We start from the raw sequence: 27630 nt of genomic DNA, 5'->3' as shown, positions 1-27630 counted from the left end.
GAATTGCCGCAGGTGATATTTCATTTTAGCCAGCGGAGGGCAGGGGGAAGGCAGTTTGTGGGAGATTGTCGCCCGAAGAAGAGGCAATTTGTTGCTGGGGCGACTTATCTCCCTGAATCTGCTTATGTGGACTGACCCTTAAAGCTGCATGATTGTTTTAACAAGACTACTATAGTTTAAATAAACATGATGCTGTGTAGCCATGGGGGAAGCACTGTATTCTAGAGCTAATCGGTTGTCTGCTATGTAAATGTGTCTTTTCTCCTTTTTCAACTTGAATGGCAGGTTTCATTAAAACAAAGTAACAGGAGTCAGATCTCATCAGCTACCCTGCAACATTGTATCAGGAGTCACAGTGATGAATGAAAACAGCCAGACAGATGGTGCCAAACACCAATTACATTTACAAATAACGGTAAAACTCATTGCAATGTTTGAATTCATTTATATAGGATTGTATGATTTTCTGTTTTTGGCCAAAAAAAACCCACAAAACAGTTGTTGGGTAATAGCAATTTTCATACAGGGAAAAAAAAAAAGCACAACGCTGCCCAAACTGTAGTTTTAGTTTTAACTGACTGGAAGGTGAACTATTGGTTTTAGAGGCAATAGTCTAGGGCTAATCCAATACTGTTATATTCTCTCATATTATTACTGTTACAAAATTGCTATACTATACATGGTCCCAGAGCAAAATTCAAGTTAGTGGCCCAAAAAAACTAACGTGCTCCATTAGCTCTCTGATGCCTCTACCTTCTTTGTCAATTAAACGCTTCTTTATTTCTCTCCCAGAAATCTTTTCTCTGCTTTTTTCTTCTTTGTATTTAACTATATTTTACCTCTGCATTTTATTTGCATGCAGAAGTGAAGAGGAGCAAAAGACTCAAAAACTCTTGAATCCCCTCTGAGGGGTTGCGATGTCACACAAATAAAGAAGTGAAGAGAAGGCATTTCTCCCCAATACCAGCACTGTCGGCATTGAATAATTGTACAATGAGAGGCGGCACCGGAGGGGCACTACTTTAGCGCTGCAGGATAAAGTCCAGGCTCACGGTGCTAGGTAAAGTCATTGTATCCAACTACCCAGACTATGAGCCCCGCTGGGTTTTCCAAAACACCAAACCCACCACCTGGCCAGTTTTACATACCAAAAGTACGGACGGCGGCCGAGAAGTAATAAATGGTGGGTAAACATATGAATAAGCGCCCAGGCGGTAACACACTGTACGGCCAAAGGGTCCTCTGCAGTGACAGTGAAACAATTCGCTCAGTGAGGTGCAGATTTGTCTCAGGCCGGACTGAAAGCTTGCGCCAGAGCATATAAGCGTCACGGAATACATGTGTCGGCCCCACTAATCAGTTCGAGCAGGTAACCCTGCGCAGGGACACAAAAGTGAGAGAATATTCACAGAGCTGAATTCTCCTACTGCCTCTCACACTGTCTCAGCTGAAATCCAGCCTTCACTGCTTTATCTGCCCCTTTACTATTATAACACAAGAGGGAAGTGGGACTTTCGTTATATGATTATCACGTGACCCAATCTTTACCTTCCCCTCCCCAAAGATTGCCTTCCGGAAACCCCTACTTCTGCCTTCAGAGCTTGGCCCTTCCTCTTTCCCCCAGCCTACACCGCCATTCTACTCACGCAAATCCACCTCCCCTCCCTTTCTACCCAACGGCTCCTCCTCTTCCCAAGGCCCAGTCCCCCTCCGCCATGTTAGCTTCCTCCGGTTCCGGCCTACAGGTCTGGCTGATTCCCGGTTCCCCCGAAAGGTTCCGGGCCCAGCTGCCCCTTGGGGCGCTGTCGTGTGATCGATGAACCGTTTGAGGCAGGGTGAGTATGTGTGGCTTGGGTAAGGCGACCCCTCATGGCGGAGTATGGACTTTAACAAAGCTGTTAACATGGGGAGGGGGTGTATGGAGCCAATACAGGTGTCAGGGGCCATATCATACAATTATAGAGGTGAGCATTGGGGCCATATACATCTGCTGAGTATTACATGGGGGGAGGGCAGGGCATGGTTTACAGTCTATGCAGAGTGCTCTCATGTAATGCTGCAAAAGCATCCTTGCAGTATGGCACTACTTTCATAAGCCAGCAAACACAGGTAAACTGCAGATAATGTATGTGTATGATGGGAAGGCATTTCTACCTCTCCATTTGTTTTTTGTTTTGTTTTTTTTGCTTAACAGCAATAATAGGCATCGCTGCCACAGGAGGTGAGAGTTGTAGTTATACAAGCCTAGGGTGCCACAAGTTTGTCAGACCTATACACAAATGCTTAGTGCTATACAGTAAACCTGAAGCATCGCAGGGTTCAGTTTTGTTTGCAGATTTCCTGCAAGGATGCTTTCTGTGTATTTTTTTGTATTATGTGCTCAGCCTAAAGTAACTCAGGGCATGTGGGGGGTTTAAAGCCACTAACGCCAAATGGGCTTTGTTTGCATTCAAATGACAAGTACTGTTGCCCTGTAGTGGTGAAAAATGTGTGTTTGCTTCACACACTGCAGTTTATATAAGTTGCTGTGTAGCCATGGGGCAGCTGTTCAAGCTGAAACTGGTTGACAGGGCACATGTTTACATGCAAGATAAACGTTATAGAATACAATTGTAACTTCCACAGGAAGATCAACATGGGTGAAATACCATTCATGGCTTTCTACAGTTGCATATACTTCTTTCTCGTGTAAAATAGCACAGTTTTTTCCGGTAAATGTGATTCCAGCAAATTAACCAAATGCAAACTTGAATTATAAAACAAAATATTTTTGCTTTATTATGTCGTTGATGCGTTAGACTCCCTTGGCAGAGCAACCGATGAGGCTATCACCTGCTAAACTAGTTTTTGTCCATCTAGTTTGGCCTTATTAAAGTGAGTTTTGCCCTGCAGTCTACCAAAAGTTGCTGAACGGCAACTTTACCATCATATTTGACAATTACAGCAAATTGTCAAATATGCCGGTAGCTCTATTTTTGCAACATGCAGAGCTTGTGTATTCACAGCCCCTGTTCAGTATTGTTTTCTAGTTGGTGTACTGTGTAGAATAAGTAGTATATTCTGTTGAGTCTCTTCTGCACTACTGGAATGCATACAGTAATGGCATATTGTTTACTTATGTAAAAGGGCAAATCCAATTGCATCGGTGTGGTGGAGTGCCAAAATGTTAGGCACCCTCCAGTGAATATAATCAATTATCATAGACTAGGTGGTGCTGAAAAGTGCATGGGCCCAGGTTACTATACCTTGAGCACTACAACACTATCACTGTCCCAGCGATCCTTTGCACATGCACCAAAAATCCATAACCAAGTTTAGCTTTTAACCAAGTTTAGCTTCTACTCTACTGTGCACATGGGCTGTCCAGGACAGAAAAGCAGATTGCAAGGACTTAAAGGAACATTAACATAACAGAATAAGTGTTTTAAAGTAATACAAATATAATGGAGTGTTGCATTGCACTAGTAAAATTGTTGTGCTTGCTTCAGAAACACTAGTATTGTTTATATAGATAAGCTGCTGTTTAGCAATGGGGGGCAGCCATTCAAAGGAGAAAAAGCTCGGGTTACACAGCAGATAACAGATAAGCTCTGTAGGACATAATGGTGTTATCTGTTATCCACTATTTAACCTGTGCCATATAGCCTTTTTTCAGTTTCCACCATTGCTACTCAAGCAGCTTGTTTATATGAACTAAAGTGGTGTTTCTATATTCAGCGTGGGTCACTAACATATTGGCACCCCCCCCCCCCCCCCCAGTGAATGAGACTTGACCTTAAAGAAGTTTTAGTTAGACCAAAAACATTTTTTATGTAGTCAAATAAAATGTAGTTATGAGCAATTTTTGAACATACATTATTTAAATGTCAGTGGTTTTTAAATGTCATTGCTATTGAAATCACTTTTTGTTGCTTGGGTCTAATGCTTGAAAACTGAAGCAGGATTTAGTTCTCATTTGGATCTATTCATCACTTGGCTTGGCTAGATTGTTTTAGAAAAGGAGAAACACATGTGAATAGAATTTGAACATCTAGACATATACTGCTTTTAAAAGCAATTCTATTTACATTAAAACCATGAGCCACGTGTAAAAAAATGTAAAAAGATGGAGAGCAACACAATTATGCATAAAGTTTCTGGGGTTGCCAAATAAGTGCTGTGATTGGCTATTTGGTAGCCCCTAAGTGGACAGGGTATAGGAGACTGTTTGACAGTGCATCTGGTTTTTATACAACCAAAACTTGCCTCCAAGTCTATAATTAAAAAATAAGCACTGGCCACTGGGAGCAACATCCAAAGGGTTGGTGAGCAACATGTTGCTCACGAGCCACTGGTTGGGGTTCACAGATGTAGAGAGTCGTTTTCTGAGTCAGTTTGTAGTTGGTATTCATTTTTTAATAATGTATGTTTTTAGTTTGAACTAACAATTTTTTTTAACGCTTAAAGGAACAGTTCAGAGTAAAAAAAAAAAAACTGGTTAAATAGGCTGTGTGAAATAAAAACGTTTCTAATATAGTTTATTAGCCAAAATTGTAATGTATAAAGGCTTAACAGAACACTACTTCCTGCTTTTCAGCTCTCTAACGCTGAGTTAGTCGGCGACTTTAAGGGGGGCCACATGGGACATAACTGTTCAGTGTGTTTGCAATTTATCCTCAGCATGCAGCTCAGATTCAAAAGCAAATAGTTATGACCCATGTGCCCCCACCCTGATTGCCTAGTAACCAATCATTGGAAACCAAGAGAGCTACAAAGCAGGAAGTATTGTTCTGGCTATTATGTTAGACATCCAGTCACTCCAGTCTTTATACATAAAATTTTTGCCTAACTAACTATATGAGAAACATTTTTTATTTTGCACAGCCTATCTATGTACCCAGTTTTTATTTTTATACTGAACAATTCATTTAAAATCTTAAAGGAACAGTTAAGTGTGAAAATAAAAACTGTGTAAATAGGCTGTGCAAAATAAAAATGTTTCTAATATAGATAGCCATAAATATAACACTACTTCCTGCTTTTCAGCTCTATAACTCTGAGTTAGTCAGCAACTTGAAGGGGGGCCACGTGGTACATTTCTGTTCAGTGAGTTTGTAATTGGTCCTTAGCATTCAGCTCAGATTCAAAAGCAACAGATATGACCCATGTGGCCCCCCCTCAAGTATCTGCCTGGTAACCAGGGTAATCCGTCAGTGGAAACCAAGAGAGCTTAAAAACAGGAAGTAGTGTTAAAGGGATTCTGTCTTGATTTTTATAAAGTAGTTTATATTTCTAAATTACCTTGTTTACACTGCAAATAATTCACTCTACCATGTAAAATATCATTCCTAACCCAACAGGGGGGAATTTTTTTTTCGTTTTAATATTGGTGTGCAGGCAGCCCTCTCAGGTGATTTTTCCTGGTCATGTGATTTCAGAAAGTGCCAGTGCTGCACTTTCATGGAACTGCTTTTTGACAGGCTATTGTTTCTCCTACTCAATGTAACTGAAGGAGTCGCAGTGGGACATGAATTTTTACTATTGAGTGCTGTTCTTATATCTACCAGGGAGCTGTTATCTGGTTATCTTCCCATTTTTCTGCTAATAGGCTGCTGGGGGTGGGGGGAGACAGGGGGTGATATCACTCCAACTTGCAGTGTAGCAGTGAAGAGTGACTGAAGTTTATCAGAGCACAAGTTGCAAGACTGGGGGCACCTGGAAACTGGCAATATGTCTAGCCCCATGTGAGATTTCTAAAGTAAATCTAAAAAAAAAAAAATCAGTTTGCTCTTTTGAAAAACTGATTTGAGTGCAGAAGCCTCCTGGATTGATGCATTTTGGAAAAGAAAACATGTTTCCCTTTACAGTGTCCCTTTAAAACTGTGCCAGTTACATCACATCAGCTACTAAGATATGTGTTTGTGACAAGGCAAAAGTATAACCATTTTTTTTGCATATTTTTCATCTATATGTGAGCATTTTAGAAACAAAATTCTATTTGTAGTTTAGGTATGGGATCCCTTGTCCAGAAACCCATTATCCAGAAAGCTACGATTACGGAAAGGATATCTCCCATAGACTCCATTTTATCCATATAATCCAAATTTATAAAAATGATTTCCTTTTCCTCTGTAATAATAAAACGGTACCATGTACTTGATCCAGACAAAGATATAATTAAAGAAACAGCAGCACCAAAAAATAAGTTTTTTTTAGGAATGACACTATAATGTACTGTTGGCCTGCACTGGTAAAACTGTGTTATAGTTTATAAACAAGCTGCTCTGTAGCCATGGGGGCAGCTATTCAAGCACAGGATACACAGTAGATAACAGATGGGAAGAATCCCATTGTATACTGCAAAGCTCATCTGTTATCTGCTAAGTAACCTGTGCTTTTTCTCCTTTTTCAGCTTTGAATGGCTGCCCCCATGTTTACACAGCAGCTTGTTTATGTAAAATATAGTAGAGTTTCTGAAGCAAACACACCAGTTTTACCAGTGCAGGGCAACAGTACATTATATTTTCATTAAAAAACTTAATTTTTCGTGTTACTGTTCCTTTAATCTGTAATGGAAGCAAAACCAGCCTATTGGGTTAATCTAATGTTTAAATGATTTTGTAGTAGACTTAAAGTATGTAGATCCAAATTACAGAAAGATCTGTTATCTAAAAACCCCAGATCCTGAGTCAATTGGTAACTTTATGGGTAAGATTAATTAAAGTGTAAAAATTAGAGCTCATCATGGAACAACTCACCTACTTTCTATTCATTCCTATGGGATTTTTAGAAGTGTATTTATCCGTGGGTGAATTTACTATTTGATAAATGCGCTTCTAAAGATCCCATAGGAATGAATAGAAAATGGATGAGTTTTTCTCTAATTTCACACTGATAAATCCTTATGTGTTTGGTTTGCTGATCCATTGTAGTCTCAAGAATTGATACCCTCCTCTCTCTTGTCTCTCTATGCTTCGTGACCTGAAATTTGAATTAATTTGCCATGTGGAGAATCTGCACTAATGGCGCATTATAATAGCAACAATCAGCATATAAACTGAACTATTTATCATACCTTGCACCGTGCCAGCTTTTGCTATTATTATTATTTTTTTATAGGCCAGTATACTGGAATTAAATGTATTGAATGCTGGTAAATAAGGGGGTGGTGCACCAGACCTGATTGCGCTTTGTGTTAATCCCTATCTCAGTCTATGGCTTATTAACTGAACTCTGCTGCCTACCAGCACTCGCATGCCAGGGTTGGCAGTTTATGTATTTAATTTACCTGATTTAATTCAGGGTTAATCGACATACAGCCATAATACACTGGCTTCTCTCTCTTTGGCTATGGGAGGGTGTGCTTGAGGGTGAAGGGGTGGTGGATATTTTAAGGCCTAAAAGCCATCATACAAGGTTTACCCCGACTTATGGCTGATTAAATGATTGTATGTGACTTACCAGTATTTACATTTGTAGGCTCGTGGGTTACTCTTTGACATCCCAAACACCCACTGTATGCTGTGTACTTTTTTGCCCATTTGAATTCGGGTTCTTTGCCTCCCTGTCCCTAACCTTATTTTAAACGCTCCTCTGGACTTACGGTTTTAATTTATTTATTAAAAGTTAAGTTTTATTGTTCCTTGAGTCCTCGGATTTAAAGATGGGGTGGTGCAACTTTAAGGGTTAATCTTTTTCTCTTTTGTGCTACTGGTAAATAAATTACACTAACTTTACAAGGTAAATTGTACATGTTACAGTAAAGTATGGGGATTTATATATATATATATATATATATATATATATATATATATATATATATATAATTAAGATTTTTCTTAGGTTTCTTTTCTAATGTAGAATAGTTTTCAGATTAAAACATCTCAAGATAATGGCCTGTGTTGTATTCAGCATTTATTAATTTACTAATCCCTTTTGACATTTTGCGTTTTTTTTTTTTTTATATCTTTTTTTTTTTTTTTTTTTCAGTTGCGGTATAAAATTTTCACTATTTGAATTTTTGCATGTTGCTGCCTGTATAGAAACTTTTTTTATTCAGTGACTAGTCATAATTTGTAGGTTAATATACATAATTTGTAAGTTTCTAATGCTAATGGACTCCTGCTGCAGACTCCTGCTGCACAAATATGGCAGCCCCCTCATAGATGAACACAGGGAGTCAGATAAATAATGAAAAAGCATTGGGCAAATACTTTATGGCAACATTTTAAGTAGCCTGCAAAGTCAATTTGATGGTAGATGTAAAAAAAGGTTTACTTTCTTGTGTCCATATAACTTTAAATCTGTATCTTCCTTATCTTTGTGCCATGAAACTTTATCTTATTTTCTTCTATTGCAGATTATATACAGTGTTCATAGTGCTACTGTCAGTCATGGGGGACATGAAGACTCCAGACTTTGATGATCTTCTGGCTGCTTTTGATATTCCAGATGCCACAAGCCTTGATGCAAAGGAAGCAATTCAGTCTACAAGTGACGAAGCAGAAAACCATCTTAAACCAGCAGGAATGTGCATGGATGAAAATTTATCCTTGGCTCAGTCAATGCAAACTTCCGATGTCCCAGCTGTTAGTGTGATTGTTAAAAACACGAGCCGTCAGGAGTCTTTTGAGGCATCTGAAAAAGAAGGGAACCACATTGGACCAACTCTACTTCAAAATGGCTTTCGCAGCCCAGAGGTTGGAGCAGAGTCCAACAACTTGGGACAAGGGTATGGGAAATTTGAAGCCAGTTTTATCAATGGGGATAGTTGTAGAGGCTACACAGAAAAGCTTGAGACACACAAATCAGAGCCTTTACCTACGTTTTCACAGTTTAGCCCCATTTCCAGCCCTGAACCAGAGGACTCATGTAAAGATAATGGAATCCCCAGTAAGCAAAAGCAAGCAGAGTCTCCATATTTCCCACAGCCATCCATGTATGTTCCTGCTGAGGGCTGTATGGATGTAGATTTTTTGAGAAAGCCAACAGAAACAGAACTTAGTATGTTTGATGAATACTGCAAAAAAGAGCAAAGGACAGACTGCAAGGAAGCAGAGAAAGGAAAAACTGAGGAACAAACAAAGGAAGATAAGGTTGACAGCTTTATTGGAGGGTCCCTTCCATTCACAGATACTGAGAACAATAGTGTTAAAGAGGAGAGAGGTTTTTCAGAAGCAATGGATTCCTCTGCTATACCTCCTCGCCAACGTATTAAACCTGCTCATTCAAAACTGTCATCCTGTGTGGCTGCTCTTGTAGCACTGCAGGCAAAGAAAGTTGCTGTAGTTACTACTGATGTCTCTAACATCACTAAAGATACAGGAGCCCCACTGAAAGATGGTGTTAAGGGAAGTCCCAAAATGCCAAAGTCACCCAAGAGTCCCAAAAGTCCTCTGGAGGGGGTTAAGAAGATCACCAAACCCCCAGACAGTCCTATGAGTGTCTGTAGTGATACAAGTAGCAGGGGCTCTCCATCAGTTGGTGCAGGCTCCCCGCCTGCTATCCCTAAAGTAAGGATAAAGACAATAAAGATGTTGTCTGGAGAGATAAAAAGAACTGTGACCAGAATCTTGCCAGATGTTGAATCAGATGATATTGTAAAGTCTACAGAGAACCTTTTGGCTCAAAGCTCATCACATAATGATACCAATCAGGCTGATCCACTTGAAAGTGAACCAGAAAAAGCAAAGAACACTGGCAAGAGCACCCTCCATGGATCTAGTATTGTAAATCCCCAGTTAGCTAATGCCAATGGTGAAAAAAAGAAAGGAAAGGAAAGTTTTCAAAATCCTGGCAGTGGTTCAGTAAAGCTATCTAATCCAGCACTGTGCAAGAAACCATCACAATCTTCTAAGACAACATCCAACCCAACCACATTGCTCCCTAAAGCAGTGCATCTTGCTAATCTTAATTTAGTCCCTAATAGTGTTACTTCTTGTGTAGCCACAAAGGCTCCAGTCTTAAAATCAACCCAGGGGCAAACCACACCTATGACTGTGCCTTTGGTGCACAAAGTAAAAGTAGCTGCTCCTGTCATTGTGGAGGCGTTCAATAAACTTCTACACAGCACCAACCCAGTTCCTACCTATACACCCAATCTTAACCCACCTCCTAATTCCAATATCTATCTCCCAGCTTCTGGCTACAATTGTCTGGAGTGTGGTGACTCATTTGCCCTGGAAAAGAGTCTTGCACAACACCAGGGCAGACGGAGCATTCATATTGAGGTGATGTGTACCCAGTGCTCAAAAATGGTTCAGTTCTACAATAAATGTAGCTTGCTGAGCCATGCCAGAGAACACAAGAGCAAGGGGCTAATCATGCAGTGCTCCCAAGTCATGATGAAGCCAGTCTCCTCAGATCAGATGTTGTCTGCTCCATCTCTTCTTACCCCAGCACTTACCTCTCAACCTTCCGCCTCAAAACAGCGGACATTATCTCAAGGGGCTTCACTGGGAGTGTGGTCTGGGGCCTCTTCCTGTGCTCCACCTGCTATGCCTCTTTTTGCAGACCCATATGGACTAATACGCCATGGATTCAAGTGTCTAGAGTGCTCAAAACAAGTAGAGGATTATACTAGTTTAGCAGGACATTATCAGAGAGTAGCTGAGGAAAAAGATGGACTGGTGAGTAAAGTTTGAATTTCAATTGAAACATGTTTTAATATTTACCACTAGTAAAGTAGTAGTTGATAAAAATTCAGATGCCTTAATCTGCATAGGGCTGAACATTTCTTCAAATATATGACCCCTATTAGCTGTATTTCTTGTGATTGTTCTGTGTCTAATAAATGATCTTTAAAGCTACAAATTAGTATAATTAATATAGCTATTGCAATAGTTTATTACTCATCTTTCTATTCAGCTATTTCCTATTCATATTCCAGTCCATTAAAAGCAGTGCATGGTTGCTAAGGTAATTTGGACCCTAGCAGCCACATTGCTGAAATTGCGAACTGAAGAGCTGCTGAATAAAAGCCTGGACTCAAAAACTATGAATATTTAAAATGAATATAATTGCCAATTGTCTTTCTCTACATCATAAACGAAGAATGTACCTCACCTCCAAAGTATATCTAAAAAAAAAAAAGTCCACCTTTATTAATGACCTTTAGAAAAGTGCATAAGGATAAGATGATCCTTCCAGTCCTTCGTCATAGGCTAAATGATGTTCAATTCAAAACACAAATACAAAATATCACATGACCAATCTGATCAAAAGACACAAAATACACAGAATTGTGTATTGAATAGCTTCTCCCAAGGAAAAATAATAGACAGAACATTGCAGTAATTATTAATGACTTGAACAGGTGAAACCATCCTCAGATTTTTTAGCAAGCATAAAATACAAATTATAAATCATAACCATTTAAATCCATACCTTCAGGGCTTCTAGTACCTAGTTTAAAAATCCAAAATGCCTCACAGTGATGAATGATCTCTATATTCTCTACATCATACTTAAATAGGATGTAAAGGCAAAAAAATAAAATCCCATTTTTACTTTCTTTAATGAAAAAGAATCTATCTCCAATATACTTAAACTAAAAAATGTCTACCGTTTTTATAAGAAACCTGACTGTATGCAGTGAAATTCACCCTTCATTTTACTTGCTCTGACAGTTGCAGTCAGGAAACTTCAGACGGTCCCTAACTGCAGTGCAGTGAAACCATCATACTTTCAAACAGGAGGCCCCCCCCCCCACACCTTCCCAGAACTCAAGGAGCTTTGTTTCTTTCCCTGTAACAACTGTTTAGATTTGTATCCGCAGACCCAGTGCATATTCTGATTATTAATCAGTCTTCCTGTATCGGCTTCTGGCAGATATTACTTGACTTGTGCTGTTTATGACGATCCCTAAGCTTAACCTCCCAACTGAAGCCCAGACCACACTGAGCATGTGTGTAGTCTTGGTATTGCAAAGATGTTTAACAAAGTTACAAGATGACAGCCCCCTGCGCCAACTTTAAAAGCATAAATCATTTGTTTAATTGGGCTTCTGTGCAGTAAGTTCATGATTATATTTAGTATACAAAATACAGCATTTCTAACATTATTCTATTTTAGACTTTAGTTGCCCTTTAAACTTAACTCAAAGGTAAACAACCCCTTTAAAGTATGCATCAAATATACATATGATAGGGAAAAATAAATAAATATACATGTGTGTGACTTTTGAGGTCTTTTTATTTTCTGGTAATTACAATATAACCTTATAGCAGGGGGAAAAATTCCCCTCTCCTAAGATTGCTTAGGACACTTGATTAGGACATTTCTACACTGGCAGCTGCTTCTTGGCCATGCAAGCAGCACTTAAATGACAGGGAAACTAATATTCACTAGGAATTCACAATCTACCATTGCATCAAATTGTTGACCTAAGGCACCTCATAGTGACATTCTACTTACATTGTTATTTAAGTTTTTTAAGGAAAATTAAAGCCTAACTAAAGAAGTAGACTAGAAATGTTGTACATTATGTTTTGGGCTTCTGTACCAGTCCAAGGCAACCACAGCCCTTTAGCACTAAAATCTGTGTCTCCAAAGATGCCCCAGTAGCTCCCCATCTTCTTTTCTGCTGATTCACTGCACATGTTCTGTGCTGCTGTCACTTACTGAGCTTAGGGATCATCTCAAGATATACAGTACACATAGAATAGAAATGTCACAATATAAGGCTGATTAATAATTAATACACATAATTACTACATGGCTGCACAGAAACCAGTGCAATTAGCATCAGAATTTAATAATCCACATTGTAGCATCAGTTTATATTACAGACGAACCTCATTTTCTGCTTGATAATTTGCAAAGACCCCTAAGCTTAGCTTCTCAACAGCTGCTCAGAACCCACTGAGCAAGTGAGTGTCACAGACCCTTTCCAAGATGGTGACCCCCTGTGATAAGTTTGGATCATTGCTGCTATTGAGAAACTGAAACTTTAGTCTGTTGCAACCAGTTTAGTATATAAAATAGGATGTTTTTAGCCATATTAATTTTTAGGGTTTAGTTCTCATTTAAGTGCACGGATTGCATGCTTATAGAAGTAAATATTAATAGTTGTTTTTGCCCTAATTTTTGCAGCTTAACCTGTGTTTTCTTCATTTCTTCTCTTAGTCTAGTATGTCTGTTTATCTCCTGTCGTAAATATGATCTTTGATGGCTTTATTCCGCCCTAGCTGCTTCACTTTTTTTTTGTGTTCTTTGGCTAATGCATATTTGTTGATAGAGGACAGGGGGCAGACAGGGTATTTTATTCTTATCCATAGCCTTATTTCTCAGTCTTCCTTTTTATTTCCAACAGACTTGCCAGGTATGCCAGATGATGCTCCCTAATAAGTGCAGTTATGGCGCACACCAACGCATTCACACACACAAATCTCCATACTGTTGCCCAGAGTGTGGCGTGCTCTGTAGATCTGCCTATTTCCAGACTCATGTAAAGGAAAACTGTCTGCACTACACACGCAAGGTGGCATTTCGGTGGGTACAGTCCTTCAATGTTAAAGAGAAATGATTAATGTTTGAACTGCCAGTTCAAAGGGGCAGTATATACCTATGCAGTTTTTTTTAAATGTCGACACGTATGCTGGAAATACATTCTGCCTACACTTTTAAAAAAACGAAATGCATGTTTTCGTTAGCTTTCACATTTAATATATTTACTGATAAAATAATTCAAAACATCCAAAAATGTATGTTGGCTATAATAAAGATATATTTGAACTTTTAGTATATGTTTGCAATTAAGCAAAGTTAAGTTTATATTGGTGTGTGTATTTTGCATCTGACTAGATGCCTTTTTTATTTGCTATATTTTGCTCTTTAAGTTGGTCTACCCAATGAAATTGGTACCCAATGAAATGCCAAACAGTCATGGAAAATTTCAAATGTTACCATTTATGGCTAGTAAATAAAAAGGCTAATATCGCCTTTTTTCTCTGATATTCCTTTATGCAGTAACTGAATGGCATCTGCATGTCACTGCACACTGTGATGGTTTTTGTCTGAATTCACTATGTGCACTATGTGCACAGTGACGTGAAAGATGCTATTTAATGCACTTACTGCCTAAACGGATTTAAAAGGAGAATTCAACCCCTTCGGCGCTAAAATTACTCCCCCCCTTCCCTGTGTTGCCCCCCCCCGGGCAAATGCTCCTAACTTGTAACTGAACCCGCCGTGCAGTTCCTCTCCTGTTGAGTTCACGGCAGCCATGTTTGCCCGTGTGCTTTTCTTCCTGTATTCGCCTGCGTTTGGTGGCACATGCGCAGCAGAGGGATTTACCGATAAGGATCTACTGCGCATGCGCCCGAAAGTCACGAAGTTTACGGTTTCTTTTTTCGGAAACTTCGTGACTTTTGGCGCATGCGCAGTAGATTCTTAAAGGAGAAGGAAATTCCCTGGGCGCAAAAACCCTCCCTCCTCCCCCCTGGCCTAGCTGTCCCCCTGGGCAAATGCCCCTAACTTGTTACTCACCCCTCTGCGCAGGTCCTGTCCACGGAGTTCACAGGCGCCATCTTCTCTCGAGCAGTCTTCTTCCTGCTTTGACCAGAGTTTTTGGCGCATGCACAGTAGGAGCATTTACCGGTACGGATCTACTGCACATGCGCCAAAAGTCGCAAAGTTTTCCGATTTTACTTCGTGACATTCGGCGCATGCGCAGTAGATCCGTACCGGTAAATGCTCCTACTGCGCATGCGCCAGAAGATGCCGATTAATCCAGGAAGAAGACCGCTTTGGAGAAGATGGAGCCTGTGAACTCCGTGGACAGGACCTACTTTATTTATTACACAAATGTGTGTAAGCTATATAATATTTGTATGCGTTCAACTGTTTTTATATGGTGAAGCAATCAAAATCTCCTTAGCTTTTCTTTATAAGACAGTAGCCATGAACCTCTGATGTCAGTGACCCATTTCACCCCTTTGTTGAATACTGTACACAGACTATAATTAGCTTTTCTCTTAAACCCTTTTAATAGGTGCATACACTGTGGTGTGGTGTTTATGTCTCTGGGAATGCTAAAAGCTCATATCCAGGAGAAGCACTGTGAAGTGTTCCACAAGTGCTCATTCTGCCCCATGGCTTTCAAGAATGCAGAAAGTACAGCTGCGCATATCACAGCCCAGCATCCGACTGCAAACCACAAGAACTCACAGTAAGTGACATGCCTTTCTCGTACTTCCACTCTTTCCCTTTCACTAGGATTCTTATTCAGTTTTTATACTTCTGTATTTCTGTTTTTGGTTTACTAATAAATATTTGAATTTTTGTTTTTACCAAATAAACTTCATCTCCACTCTGCATTTATTAGCTTATTAATAATTCTTCTTTCAGCTTCCCAATTTACACTTCTGTTTTCGGCAGGACGTATTCTTGTCTTTTGTGAATATTGGTGATTTTAATTTTTGTTTGCTCTGTAGAATTATCTATAAGTGCTCCTGTGAGACAGTCTTCAATAAGAAGAGACTCCTTCACCAACATTTCTACCAGAACACAAACACGCTACTTGTGAGCGTTTTCAAGTGCCCTGAGTGCCAGCTTGCATACATGCAAAAACAGCTACTAGTGCAGCATCTCAAGGTGAGACATGGATTTCCTCAGCTATAGCTGAAGTTTTCAGACATGGGTTAAGCCAACCAGTATGGTACAGTATTGGGAAAGCTGGCCATAGACGCAAAGATCCGATCGTACGAATCATTGCACGATCAGATTTCCCCGTCTCCCGACCTGCCACTAACCATTCTGATCAAATAAATAAAGTAGAAAAGAACAGATCAGCCGATGTTCTGCCCCTAACAGCAATTCTGATAATGTTAAAATCCTTTATCAGTCATCTTACTATAGTTTTGAGGTTTTTTTACGGTAACAAGCTCATCCAAATGCCATCTTGGCCTTCAGGCTTAGGTTTCCATTCACTGGAATGAAACAGCCCTTTTGAGTAGGATGCAGCTGCTTTAAATTAAAGCGGAACTATCGCGAAAATTTTATATTAAATCATCATATTGAAATAAGAAACTTTGTTAATACTATCAATTACAAATTCTGTACCGTTTCTGAAATATTCAAGTTTATGTTCACTATTCCTCTCTCATCTATTTCTCTTCATTCTGTCTTCATGCAGCAGTTGGGTGTTAGATATTTATTGACCGTTAGATCCAATATATCTTATAGGGGGCCTTACTTTACTTGCAGATGTATTAGAGCTTATTCAAATAACTGATTCCAGTACAAACAAAAATCTTCCTTTTGCACAAATTCTGCATGTAGAGAGACAGGATTTTGGTGAATTTAATAGAGCGAGTGCTAATACATCTAGGCAAAAGCAGCCCCCCTATAAGATATATTGGATCTGTCAATGAATATCTGACACCCAACTTCTGCATGAAGAGAGAATGAAGAGAAACAGATGTTGAGAGAGGAATAGTGAAGATTAAATTGATTATTTTAGAAACTGTACAGAATATTTAATTGATTGTACTTAGAACGTTTCTTATTTCAGTATGATGAAGCTTATATTAAATTTTCATGATAGTTCCCCTTTAATGATAGCTTTTTTACTACTAGTTTCAAATGTGCATGTAGAGAATGCCTATACAATTCCAACAAGTGTACTTTTGTTAAAAGCAAAAAAGTCCAATCAGCGCTGTATTCGAGGTATAAGTGTTTGATTGCAGCTCACAGCAAATGTGTCCACCTTACAGGACTAACACATAGGCTTGAAAATATTTTTGTATTTGCATTAACCAGAAGCCCTTAGTTCTTTGTGCAAAGTCATTAAAAGGGAAGAGATGATTGCTGATAATTTTTTAAATATAGTTTAGAAAATGTGGTGAGACGATATGTAGCCTGTTTGTATAAATAATGTCTGTTCAGACTCGTATACATATGTATTTAAAACTTTGCTGTTGTATTACATGTCTGGTGCCCACTATAGGCTGTGCATGGCCTTCCTAAAGCTCCTGAGGAACCATCAGGCTCTATGAAAAAGACCGACTCTGCAGTAAAGAAAAGTGAGGACAAATCAGCAAAGCCTCAAGCCAAGAGTGACTTGCCTCCTCCAGCAGCCAAGAAAGAGTCTGAGGCCTCAGAATCACAAAACAAAATGAAACTGGCGGGTTGGACCTGTGGAGAATGTTCAGAGTGGATCTTGGATAGAGAGACTTATGTGTTCCATATGAAGAAAAGTCATGGAAAAGTATGTTTTATGGGATGTCGCCAATGTATTTTTTTTTTTTTAACGTTGTGTGTTATAATCCAGAAAATACTTGTTTTGCCATTTGTGATAATTATTTTAGGGGATGTACTGAATCTAGAATTCCAAGTGCCCTTTTAATGATATTGGCTGGCCTCTAAGTGTTTAGAAGATTGTGTCAGTGCATTACAATCTTTAATTATAAAAGTAATGTGCTTATAGTAACTTAATTGGTTAGGTTGAAAAAACACACGTCCATCAAGTTCTTCCTTTTAGGTCTATATATAACCTGCCTAACTGCTAGTCGATCCAGAGGAAGGCAAAGCAACCCATTTGAAGCCTCTCCAATATGCCTCAGAGGTGGGAAAAATCCTTCCTGACTCCCAAGATGGAAATCGGACCAGTCCCTTTATCAACTTGTACTATGAGCTATCTTTCATAACCCTGTATTCCCTCACTTGCTAAAAAGCCACCCAACACCTTCTTAAAGCTATCTAATATCTCAGTCATGACGACTGATTCATGGAGAGAATTCCACATCTTCATGGTTCTCGTAAAAAAAAAAAACCCCTTCTGAATATTTAGCTGGAGCCTCCCTAATTAGAATGGGTGCTTATGTGTCGGCTGGAAACACATGGTTATCATATCACCCCTCAAGCGCCTCTTCTCCAGCATGAAAAACCCCAACTTAGGCCAGTCTTAGTTGCCCTTCTCTGGACCCTCTCTAATGCAATAATGTTCTGTTTGAGCGCTGGAGACCAAAACTGTACGGCATATTCTAGGTGGGGCCTTACCAGGGCTCTGTTTGCCCTCACAGCTGTTGACTGGCGTTGCTTGCTACAGCCAAGTTTTTATCTACACGTACTCCAGGGCCCTTTTTCATTATGGATTTGCCTAGTGCAGTGACATTAAGGATATAAATAACTTGCATATTTTTACGTCCCAGGTGCATGACTTTACATTTATCAACATTGAATCTTATCTACTACTTAACTGCCCAGATTGCCAGTTTGTCAAGATCCTGTTGCAAGGATCCCGCATCCTGGATGGAATTGGGCTGCATAGTCCTTTGCAAAAACTGAACAAGTTAAATGAAAGTAGACCCATCACAGAGCCCCAAGGGACCCCACTAAGAACCTTACTCCAAGTAGAGAATGTACCATTAACAACAACCCTCTGTACCTGATCATGTAGCCAGTTTCCTATCCACGTGCAAACTACTTCATTAATCCCAACAACCCTTAGTTTAGAAAGCAGTTGTTTGTGGGGCACAGTATCAAACGCTTTGGCAACATCCAAATAGATCACATCTACTGCTTCCACGTTATCCAGCATTTTACTTACCTAATCATAAAAAGCAATCATATTTGTCTGACATGACCTATCCTTCATAAAATTGTTTATATTGGGTGGGAAAATTACAAGTGTTCCTGAAACCCTGCCCCAACCACACTCACTGGAACAGAACACTTTTTACAGAAGCCAGTAGAACTGTGCTCTTTAGAAAATTTAGCACCCAGTATTCCTGCCACATGATCTGTCACATGACAGAGAGGGAAATACTGTGACATAGCGGAAGGAATGGGGCACTTCTAGTGCGAGTATATAGAAAAGTGTGCACGGCCCGGAGGTAGAACTGGGGCAATAGAAGGTCACGCCCCACACACTTGCCGCAGTATTGATCCAATCCGTACATCACTAGTCAGCTGGTATCCAATGTGAATACGGCAGCGACTTTCGAGGTTAATATCTTTACACTTATGTAAATAAATGTACAATGGAGATGTGTTTAAAATGACATATTTCCCATACACAAACTTAAATGGTTGCTTCATGAGTAAAAGCAAGTATACAATTTCAACCACTATAGAGTAAAAGTACAATATTTAAATGCATATACATTTCATTTTATTAATAGATGTCAAAGAGCAATGTAACGAGTTGCTGGGTAACTAGAGACCGTATTGCCCATCCAATATCTCTTTCCAAAACACAGTGTATTAATATGAAATTGATCCTCATTTTGCTTTTAGAGCAGCCTCTACTCTTCTGAGGAGTGTTTCCTTAGATGTTTAGAACATTGTGGCGTTTGCTTCCACTCAGCCACAGGAGTATTGGTGAAGTTGGCCATTGATGTTGGGCAGTCAGGCCTGGCTTATAATGGGCATCTAATTCACGTCACAGAGTAAATAAAATGCATATCAGATGTAATACTCCTTGTTTTTGTGTTTAGTGTATGAAGAGGTACCCATGCAGACTGTGTGAACGATCCTTTAATTCTTCTGCCAGCTTAAAAAGACACATGCGAAATAACCATGATACAAAAAAAGATTACACATGCTGGTAAGAAGCCATTTGCATATTTTTTTCTGTATATGTTTTCTCTCTCTTGGTACTGGTATGGTACCTGTTATCCAGAATGCTTGGGACCTGGGCTTTTCTGGATAACTGATCTTTCTGTCATTTGGATCTTCATACCTTAAGTCTACTAGAAAATCATGTACATATTAAATAAACCCAATGGGCTGGTTTTGCTTCCAATAAGGATTAATTATATCTTAGTTGAGATCAAGTACAAGCTACTGTTTTTTGAAAGGAAATCATTTTAAAAAATTTTGATTATTTCATTATAATGGAGTCTGAGAGGCATCCGTTCTGTAATTCAGAATTTTCTGAATAATGGCATTCTGGATAACAGATCCCAAACCTGAATTTGTTTTATTTTAAATATCCATACAAATGCACTTTGTTTTTGTCTTTTTCATATCATTCTGTTAGTGTCATATAGGGTTTTTTTGCAACCTATATGAGGCTGATAAGTACCCCATGTGTCATTCATCTGTGGTGAAATGAAAGTTGAAGTGCACGTGTGCATCTTCCAAACACTTGATTTGGAAATACCTGGACCTGCTGCTGAAACTTCTCATACTTGCACATTTGGAGGTTTCCGTTCAAATCAATAGGAGCCACCAAAGACAAGCTAATTTTCATCCATCTGATGTACAACGCGGAAAAGTGTCCCATGTCTTACCTTAGTCTCGCTCCCTGTGTAGTGATAAGCAAAATAGTTTGAATTACTTGTAACATAGCAGAAATATTTGGAATATGTTTTTTCTCTCAAAGTATTATCCTTTGTCTTTCAGCTACTGCACAGATAAGCCAGTATTTGCCAAGCCATCCATGTTGGCCAATCACATAATTCTAATGCATGGTATCAAAAACCCTGAACTTCCCCAGCTTCCCACAAATTCCCTATCAATTGGAGAGACACCAGCCCAGAGTGGGGAACGTGAAAAGGTACAATTTTCCTTCATCTTGTTTGTCATGTTCTACTTTTTCCAGTGCTTTATCACTTATTTCTTTGCTCTGTGGTTTCTAGGCATCTCGCCCCAAGAGAACAGCTAAAGAGGCACTAAAAGAAGAAAATGATACTTTGAATCCTGAAGGAAAAAAACTGAGAGCTCTGTATAAGTGTGCAAAATGTGGTTTCACTGCAGATAGCAGCACAGAATTTCTGAGACATATACCCCAACACAAAACTGACAACTCTACATGCCAGTGTGTGCACTGTGGCTTATGTTATACTTCTCAGATATCCCTCAACAGGCACCTCTTCATTGTGCACAAGGTAAAAGATGAAGAGGAAGAGCAGAGTCGTGTAAAACCAGAACCAAAGCCTCCGTCAGGCAAGGAGGCTCAGAGTGTAAAGCAGGAACTCAAAGAATCATGGGAATGTTCCCAGTGCAATGTAACATTTGAACTTGAGAGTGTGTATTCTGCCCATCTCCGAACTCATGGCGAAATTTCCTCTAACAAACAGAAGCAGGATTCTGAGTAGCTTCAGACTTGTACTGGTATAACAAAATCACCATTTGGAAACCAAGAGAAAAAAAATGTTTAAAACTTTTTAAAAAGAGAATATAAAACTATTTTTACAGAAAACCCCGGAGGTTTGTTGATTTAAATTAAAGTGAAAAAAGGAAAAAAAAATGAAGGTACTGTGTTTGTATATACAGACCATAATACACTTTTTACAGAAGCATAACTGAATATTACCCAGACGCTTACACAGCCATCCAATTTAAATTAATCTTCAAAGATTTAAAAAAAGAAATGCTTTTTAATTCCAGCTCTGTACAAATTCAATGTTCTTGGTATTCTCCTTGTACACACAGCCAATATTATCCTTTACTGTCACAGGAGTTTGTAACAGTGATATAGAGGATTTTCCAGTGCTTAATAAGCACAGCCAGGTTTTGCAGGTCAGTGATGCAGTTTTGATTTATCTCCTACACAACAATATGTATTTTATTTCAGTATTAACATTTATAAAAGCCTTTAATGATTTTCAACTGTGGCCAAAATCAGCCAGCCATTTGCTAATACAGATGCATGGGAGATCCAGTTACCAACTGCTGGAGAGCATTGTATGTACCCATTTAAAAGCCAGTTGAGATTACATTGACTGTCTATGCGGACTCTTCCTTTACACATAGTAAGCATGCATTTCCATATTTTATGTTTAAAGGCTCAAAAAAGCAAACATAATTATCCTTTGTCATATGTCTCTACTAAATTAAAGAACTGTCAAGAAATAGAAAACCCTGCATTCAAATGTGTTAAAACACAAAACAGTCTAAAATTCTTTCGTTCTATGGTATTTGCACACATGATTTTTCACCTGCAGGAAATCTGCTCGATGGTAGGTGACAAATTTGCTGAAAATGTATTTCCCTTCACAAGCATACAGATCACCCCATGTAACACACATTACATGGAGCGTTCTGGCTTAATTATCTTTTTACATAAAAAAAGCCTGATTGCACGTGCAATGTTTTTTACATGGAGCAAACCGAATGTTTGTGAATGGATAGCCATTTTTGATATATTTTGTGCTCATGCTTACATAGATTTCACTTGGGTGACAAATCTTGTTTGTCATTGCTTTTTAATAACAGTATTTTGTTTTGTATTGCTTTTTCAACCTTCTGCATACCTTTTTACTAGGTTTACCCGCAGCTGAGTTAAAAACCGAGCATAAAGTTGTTTCATTGGTCTGTTCCCCGACAAATATGTTCAGTAAGCATCTAGTAAGCTTGTTCCTTATGGAGGCCAGTAAAATATAGAGAAAAAAAGTGAGGTCCAGACTTGGTGATCGTTAAATCTGACAGCATTTATGACATTTTAATATCTAACTAAAGTTACATACTTTTAGGTGATTTTGAAAGAAGCAGGCAGCATGGCCTCACTTCACAATCCTTTATTGTTCTCAAGGCTGGTAGCAGCGTAGTCAGGCAGTGTTTATTTTTAAACAATCAACACACTTTTTCACTTGATCAGTTAAATGTTCACAAAGGTTCATATATGCTGCCTAACCACATTACTCACAGCTAGGCCTTCTATAACCACTAAGGAGGTGCAGTTCCTCCGTTTAACACTGAGAATATGATTGGTTATTGCAACCTGCTGCTTTTAGAAGCAAATCTATTTTATTGCAACGTGCTGCTCACTCTACTAAGGTGACACTGCAGCCAGGCTACAGCATAAAATACTTACACAAGATTATTTTAGCTGACGCCAGTTAAAGTATTTGGTAAAACATATACCCTGACTGGGAGTCATTGAACATAAATGCGAGCTAGGGAGTTAAGTTACGTCGCTGACACCAACCTTGTGATTTTTTTTAATTTAGGCAGTGTTGATAGATGGAGCAACATCTCTGCCACTTGCTAGGTCAAAACGAGCAAAAGAAAATTGCGTGTGTGATCCCTCAGCCACCTCACTTTCTGTGTATTCACTGACACCACTTTTCTATTGGGCTTGTGGGGGCCAGGACAGTTTTTATTTAAATTTGATTTGGGATTTGGGTTTTCCTTTTTTATTTATTCATAACATGCTCTTTAACTGGATTAGTAGCTTCCTTTTCTTTTTCATTAGGCATTCTGTGTCCTCCCATAGGAGTCCGTTCCTTTCTAATTGAACAGAATGGTGTAATCAAAAAGTGGCATAGGAAGTGTGCCAAAAAGCAAATCCGATTAAGAAGCTGCAAATCCAATAAAGGAGCATTTACTGCTGTTTTTTAAGTAACCGTTTATAAATAACAAACATGCAAGCTTTTTTTATCCTGTAAAAAACTCAATTGTAAAGCCATATGTGTTCACTTGCTGCGCTGCTCCAGGAGAGGGCATAATAAACTCAGTATTTGTCCTAAGGGGAGTGTGCCATGACAACCAAACCTAAAAGTGTGAGTACATCTGTCCCCACTGATCTGCTGTGTTTCCTAGTAGCATTGTGCTGCATGTGGTTTAGCCTGGGACATTTTTCTCCCACATCTTGCGCTCTGTAGCAAGGGATTGGAATAAATTCTCTGGCCAACCACCAGGTAACATGTTTAGCTGTTACACCACTATTTGTACCATTTTTGGCATAGATAATGTTTGCCAATTATTATTCTCTCTAGCAGTTGCTTAATATTGGCAACATTTCTAAATAGCCTGTGTTGCTTTGTTACACTTGCACCTTGTTTAATATTCCCCTTGACATACATTTCCAAATATAATATATAAATATATATATATATATATATATATATATATATATATATTTTCCCAGTGAGACTTCAGATATCCTTGCTGTACATATACAGTTTGATTCCAGGACCTAATGGATACATATTTTGTAACTGTAACCAGGCTTCATTATAATTACTCATGCATACAAGAATGTAAAACATACATACTCTGATTACATTATTCTGCTTCCTTTAGCAGAGCAAATGGCTCTGTCATTCCTTTCCTGGCCTCCATTGCATACCCTGTTTCATGTGAATTCCATATTCCCTTCATCTGACATTTATTGAAGCTTGTGAGATAGAAATTGACTGTTATTTTGTTATTGCCAAGACCATTAGAAGCCCTTAACACCTTTTACAATAATACTGTAAATGAATCATCAAGTTGTTTTGGTGCAAGCAAGAACCATTCTCTGTGTACATGATGAGGCAGTTTTTTTCTTTGAGTTTTTAAATTAGATTTTCTTCTAAATTCAATGGGGGGGGGGTTGTTTATTAAAAAAAATTGAATATCTAACACTTGGACTAATTTTACCAACAGACATCTCCAAATTGGTCACTGGACTTCTCCCATTGACTTGAACATGAATTTGTCAGGTTTTAGGTGATGAATAGTCTTAATCAATTCTAAAAGGGCAGAGTATGATAAATCTTGAAAATCGAATTCAGTTTTGAACATAATTTTTTTGTTGAAAATTCGAGTTTTCAATTTGACCATTATTAAATCTGTCCCTATGTGTAAATCACAAAGTGACATAAGTGGAATGTCCTTCCAGTATATATCTGACTGCTTTTATCCTCTCCACTGCTGATTCTGACTTAAATAAATAAATGTAGCAAGGACTGAGAGAACTGACTGCTACATTGAGAAGAGCCAGCAGGAGTGAGTGCAGAGAAGAAAAAGAGACACATACATGGTCTTGATTGCAGTAAGAGTAACATATTTTTCATATAACTCTGAGGTGGGGAGGGGGCCCAGAAAGGATAAACAGAAGTGGGTAGTCAGGTTGTACATGTGGGATGGGGATATAGTAACATTAAGTTATGCTTCTGTGTTTTTAACTATTAACATTGAATGTGTGTGTGGAGGGCATTTAAGTGTGTAATGGTAAAATCAGAGGCTGTGGAACTTGGTTTTATACAGTATTATGGCTCTCCTTTCTGCTCCCTCTTCTATAAATTGCGGTTACTTTTCCAACTTTTTCCTTCACATAGCTTTCCAATTTATTATATATAATGGTACCACCAAGGCTTCCATTAGTATTATGTAAAGGAATACATCTGGCAATGCATGAGACTGTTTTGCGATAATAGATCCATTGATGTACAACTAATTAGGTAGTTTCTACCTCATACCTTTAACCTTCCAAATTCCTTAAGCTTTCTGTTAACACACACAACAAAGACTAGAGAATAAAAAAAAAAAAGAGAGAAAATGTATGTATAATGTTACTTTTATAGACGGTAAGAAAATGGAGGTGCAAGTATGAAGGTGCATGCATGCAAGACTGGCTTGAGCACAAAATGCAGGGTTTGTATTTCTGGAGACTATTGCTATTATGCTTTGTTTCCTAATATTAAGATGCATAATTTAATTGTCACAATCTGTCAAACATATATCAAAAATATCGGCTACTATGTTGTGGTTTTTTGACAAAAACTTATTGTAAGAGGTCCCATTTTACAATGTCTTGCATCCTCTATTTGCACTTAAGAGGGGAATGGAGAAAAAAGTGTTGTTCTGGATACAGTAATGTCAATCTCCTCCCATTTTGCAATTTTATAAATTACTCACTGGAGATTGTTTTATTTAAATGTAGTCATATTGACTATGTATCGCTATATACATATAAATATATATAATATAAATATACAAGAAATATATATACGTTCACATCAGTTTTGTTAAAGGTGCTGTGCCACTTGCTATCTCTACTTTGCAATATATATCTTTTCCCCATGCTTCTATGTGTTCTGTTTTCCCATTTGTTTCAGTGTGTTAAGATATATTATATTTTTGAAAATTGTATATATATATATATATATATATATATGATATATTTTATTTATATATATATATATATATATATATATATATATATATACCTGTATGTATAGATATTCTCACACATGCATACATTTTCACAAATATAAATACTTGAGGTTTATGCACACACTGAAGGCTGTGAAGTTCTTTAAGTGTATTTTTCCTGTTGGTAAGACATACTTAATTGTATCTTATTTGTTTTAATGTTATTTCATGATCAAAGAAGGCTGGATAATTACAAGTTGATGTTTGTGAACCCATAGCCACATAAAGGACAGAAAAGACTCAAAAAGGAAACTGTACCCTCTTTTTTACATGAGTATTGAGTTGGGATTAAATAAAAATGAACTTCCAGAAATAAATATAAATGTATTTGCATGTATATTTTAGCTCATTCCAAAGATTAAATCATACAGACCATTTCCCAATCCCTGTAGGCTGAAAGAGCCATTCAACCCCTCCATTACCTTGTTCAAGTGATGAGTTCTGGGATTTTAAACTTTGCATAGTGGGTGTTGCACAGATTCTCTGGAAAGCAGAGGTATTTTAAGTCCCAGAATCCATAGTTTCCAAATGGGAAAAAGGTGAGCGAGGGATTGCATGACTCTATGGGGGTCATTTATAAACAGTGGGCACATTTGCACCTGGGCAGTAACCCATGGCAACAAATTAGACCATTGCTTTCAAGTTTCCAACTGACTGATAAAAAGATCCAAAAAAAAGAACCAATCACTGATTGGTTGCTATGGGTCACTGCCCAGGTGCTACTTTCCATTGCTTTCCATTATAATTATTACTGGAAGTTCAGATGGTGTTTATGCACCTCTTCTACATAAGTTCATCGGCACTTGGAAGAAACCTAGAAAACAGTGTTGGGCCACACTAGGGTGGAACGATATCAGCAAATGGAGCAAAGAATTATTCTGTATCCATTACCAAACGAGGTTGGCAATGTAGGGTATATAGTGAGTATAGAGTGTATTTTCACTGTAGCCGTTTGGTGACAAGTATAAATGGACAATAGGCCAACCATTTTTATAAAGCTAGTGCTTCTTTCCACATTCTACCAAGCTTGGCCATCATCTGCGTCGATTAATAATGATGCATTCAATAAAGCTTTGAGTTTAAAAGTGCTTTCCTCTTTTTCTCATGTACTCACTATACAATTCTTTTAAACTACCTTTATTTTACTCTTAAAATGTTTTGTTAAACCTCGTACTCTGTATTGGATAATGAAAGATTTTAGTTGACCTTTAAATCCAGGGTGGCTTTTAAAAGTTTGAAGACTTCACTGGCAATGAAACCGTTTAATCAAATAAACCAACTTAAATATGTTGTGTGGTTGCATGTTCTCTTTTAGTGTAACCCAAACATGCTGCTAGGTGGCACTGCACCTTTATATGTTTAACCTGAAATATGATTCAGTGTTTGTGCTGAGCCAGGATTTCTTCTGTCGCTTAATTGCTCCATAATGGGTATATAATTTAATAAAAGAGAAATTGCTATTTATCTTGTCACATTTAAATATTAGAAAATGTATTATCAGCCCGTTTTGTTTTGATACAAGCAAATTAGATTTGTTTCCCCTTTTATAACAATGTCCAGTGTAATTTAGAAGAATGTACAGAGTAGACTGTCTTTGTAGGTTTTATGTTATGGAAAGTCTTTTCCTCACATTTAACTGCTGAGGAATGTATGTATGTTTACTTCCAGATATTTCAAATAAAAGTTTTAAATATGGGACAGTCTTGTATCTGCCTATGAGTGCATAAACTTGGAAAATTAATGTTTCTTTCCAACCAAGTGGGGTATTATCTGTTAACACAT

At 38.3% G+C, this 27630-nt stretch overlaps 1 protein-coding gene across 2 annotated transcripts; it reads left to right on the top strand.

The window, feature by feature from the left end:
• Nucleotides 1-867: 867 nt before the first annotated feature.
• znf592.S (zinc finger protein 592 S homeolog) lies at nucleotides 868-27543 on the top strand. 2 transcript variants are annotated; one of them, XM_018255632.2, is made up of 9 exons: nucleotides 868-1835; nucleotides 8339-10607; nucleotides 13292-13470; nucleotides 14972-15148; nucleotides 15414-15573; nucleotides 16928-17188; nucleotides 19419-19528; nucleotides 20329-20482; nucleotides 20565-27543. In XM_018255632.2, exons 2-9 carry the CDS (start codon nucleotides 8373-8375, stop codon nucleotides 21021-21023), a joined length of 3735 nt encoding a protein of 1244 aa, XP_018111121.1. In that variant the 5' UTR covers nucleotides 868-1835; nucleotides 8339-8372; the 3' UTR covers nucleotides 21024-27543. The 2 variants fall into 2 exon arrangements, with proteins under 2 accessions (XP_018111121.1, XP_018111122.1); XM_018255633.2 differs by having other exon boundaries at nucleotides 868-1964.
• The last annotated feature ends 87 nt before the right edge of the window (nucleotides 27544-27630 follow it).

This window comes from Xenopus laevis, chromosome 3S, assembly GCF_017654675.1.
Source record: "Xenopus laevis strain J_2021 chromosome 3S, Xenopus_laevis_v10.1, whole genome shotgun sequence".
Taxonomy (NCBI): Eukaryota; Metazoa; Chordata; class Amphibia; order Anura; family Pipidae; genus Xenopus; species Xenopus laevis.
The sequence above is the reverse complement of the archived record's forward strand: the minus strand, read 5'-3'. Positions and strand labels throughout refer to the sequence as shown.

Coding starts and splice junctions, on each gene's coding strand:
- znf592.S (XM_018255632.2), top strand. CDS start 8,373: ATGGGGGACATGAAGACTCCAGACTTTGATGATCTTCTGGCTGCTTTT. Junction 10,608..13,291: donor CTGAGGAAAAAGATGGACTG/GTGAGTAAAGTT, acceptor TATTTCCAACAG/ACTTGCCAGGTATGCCAGAT. Junction 20,483..20,564: donor AGAGTGGGGAACGTGAAAAG/GTACAATTTTCC, acceptor TGTGGTTTCTAG/GCATCTCGCCCCAAGAGAAC.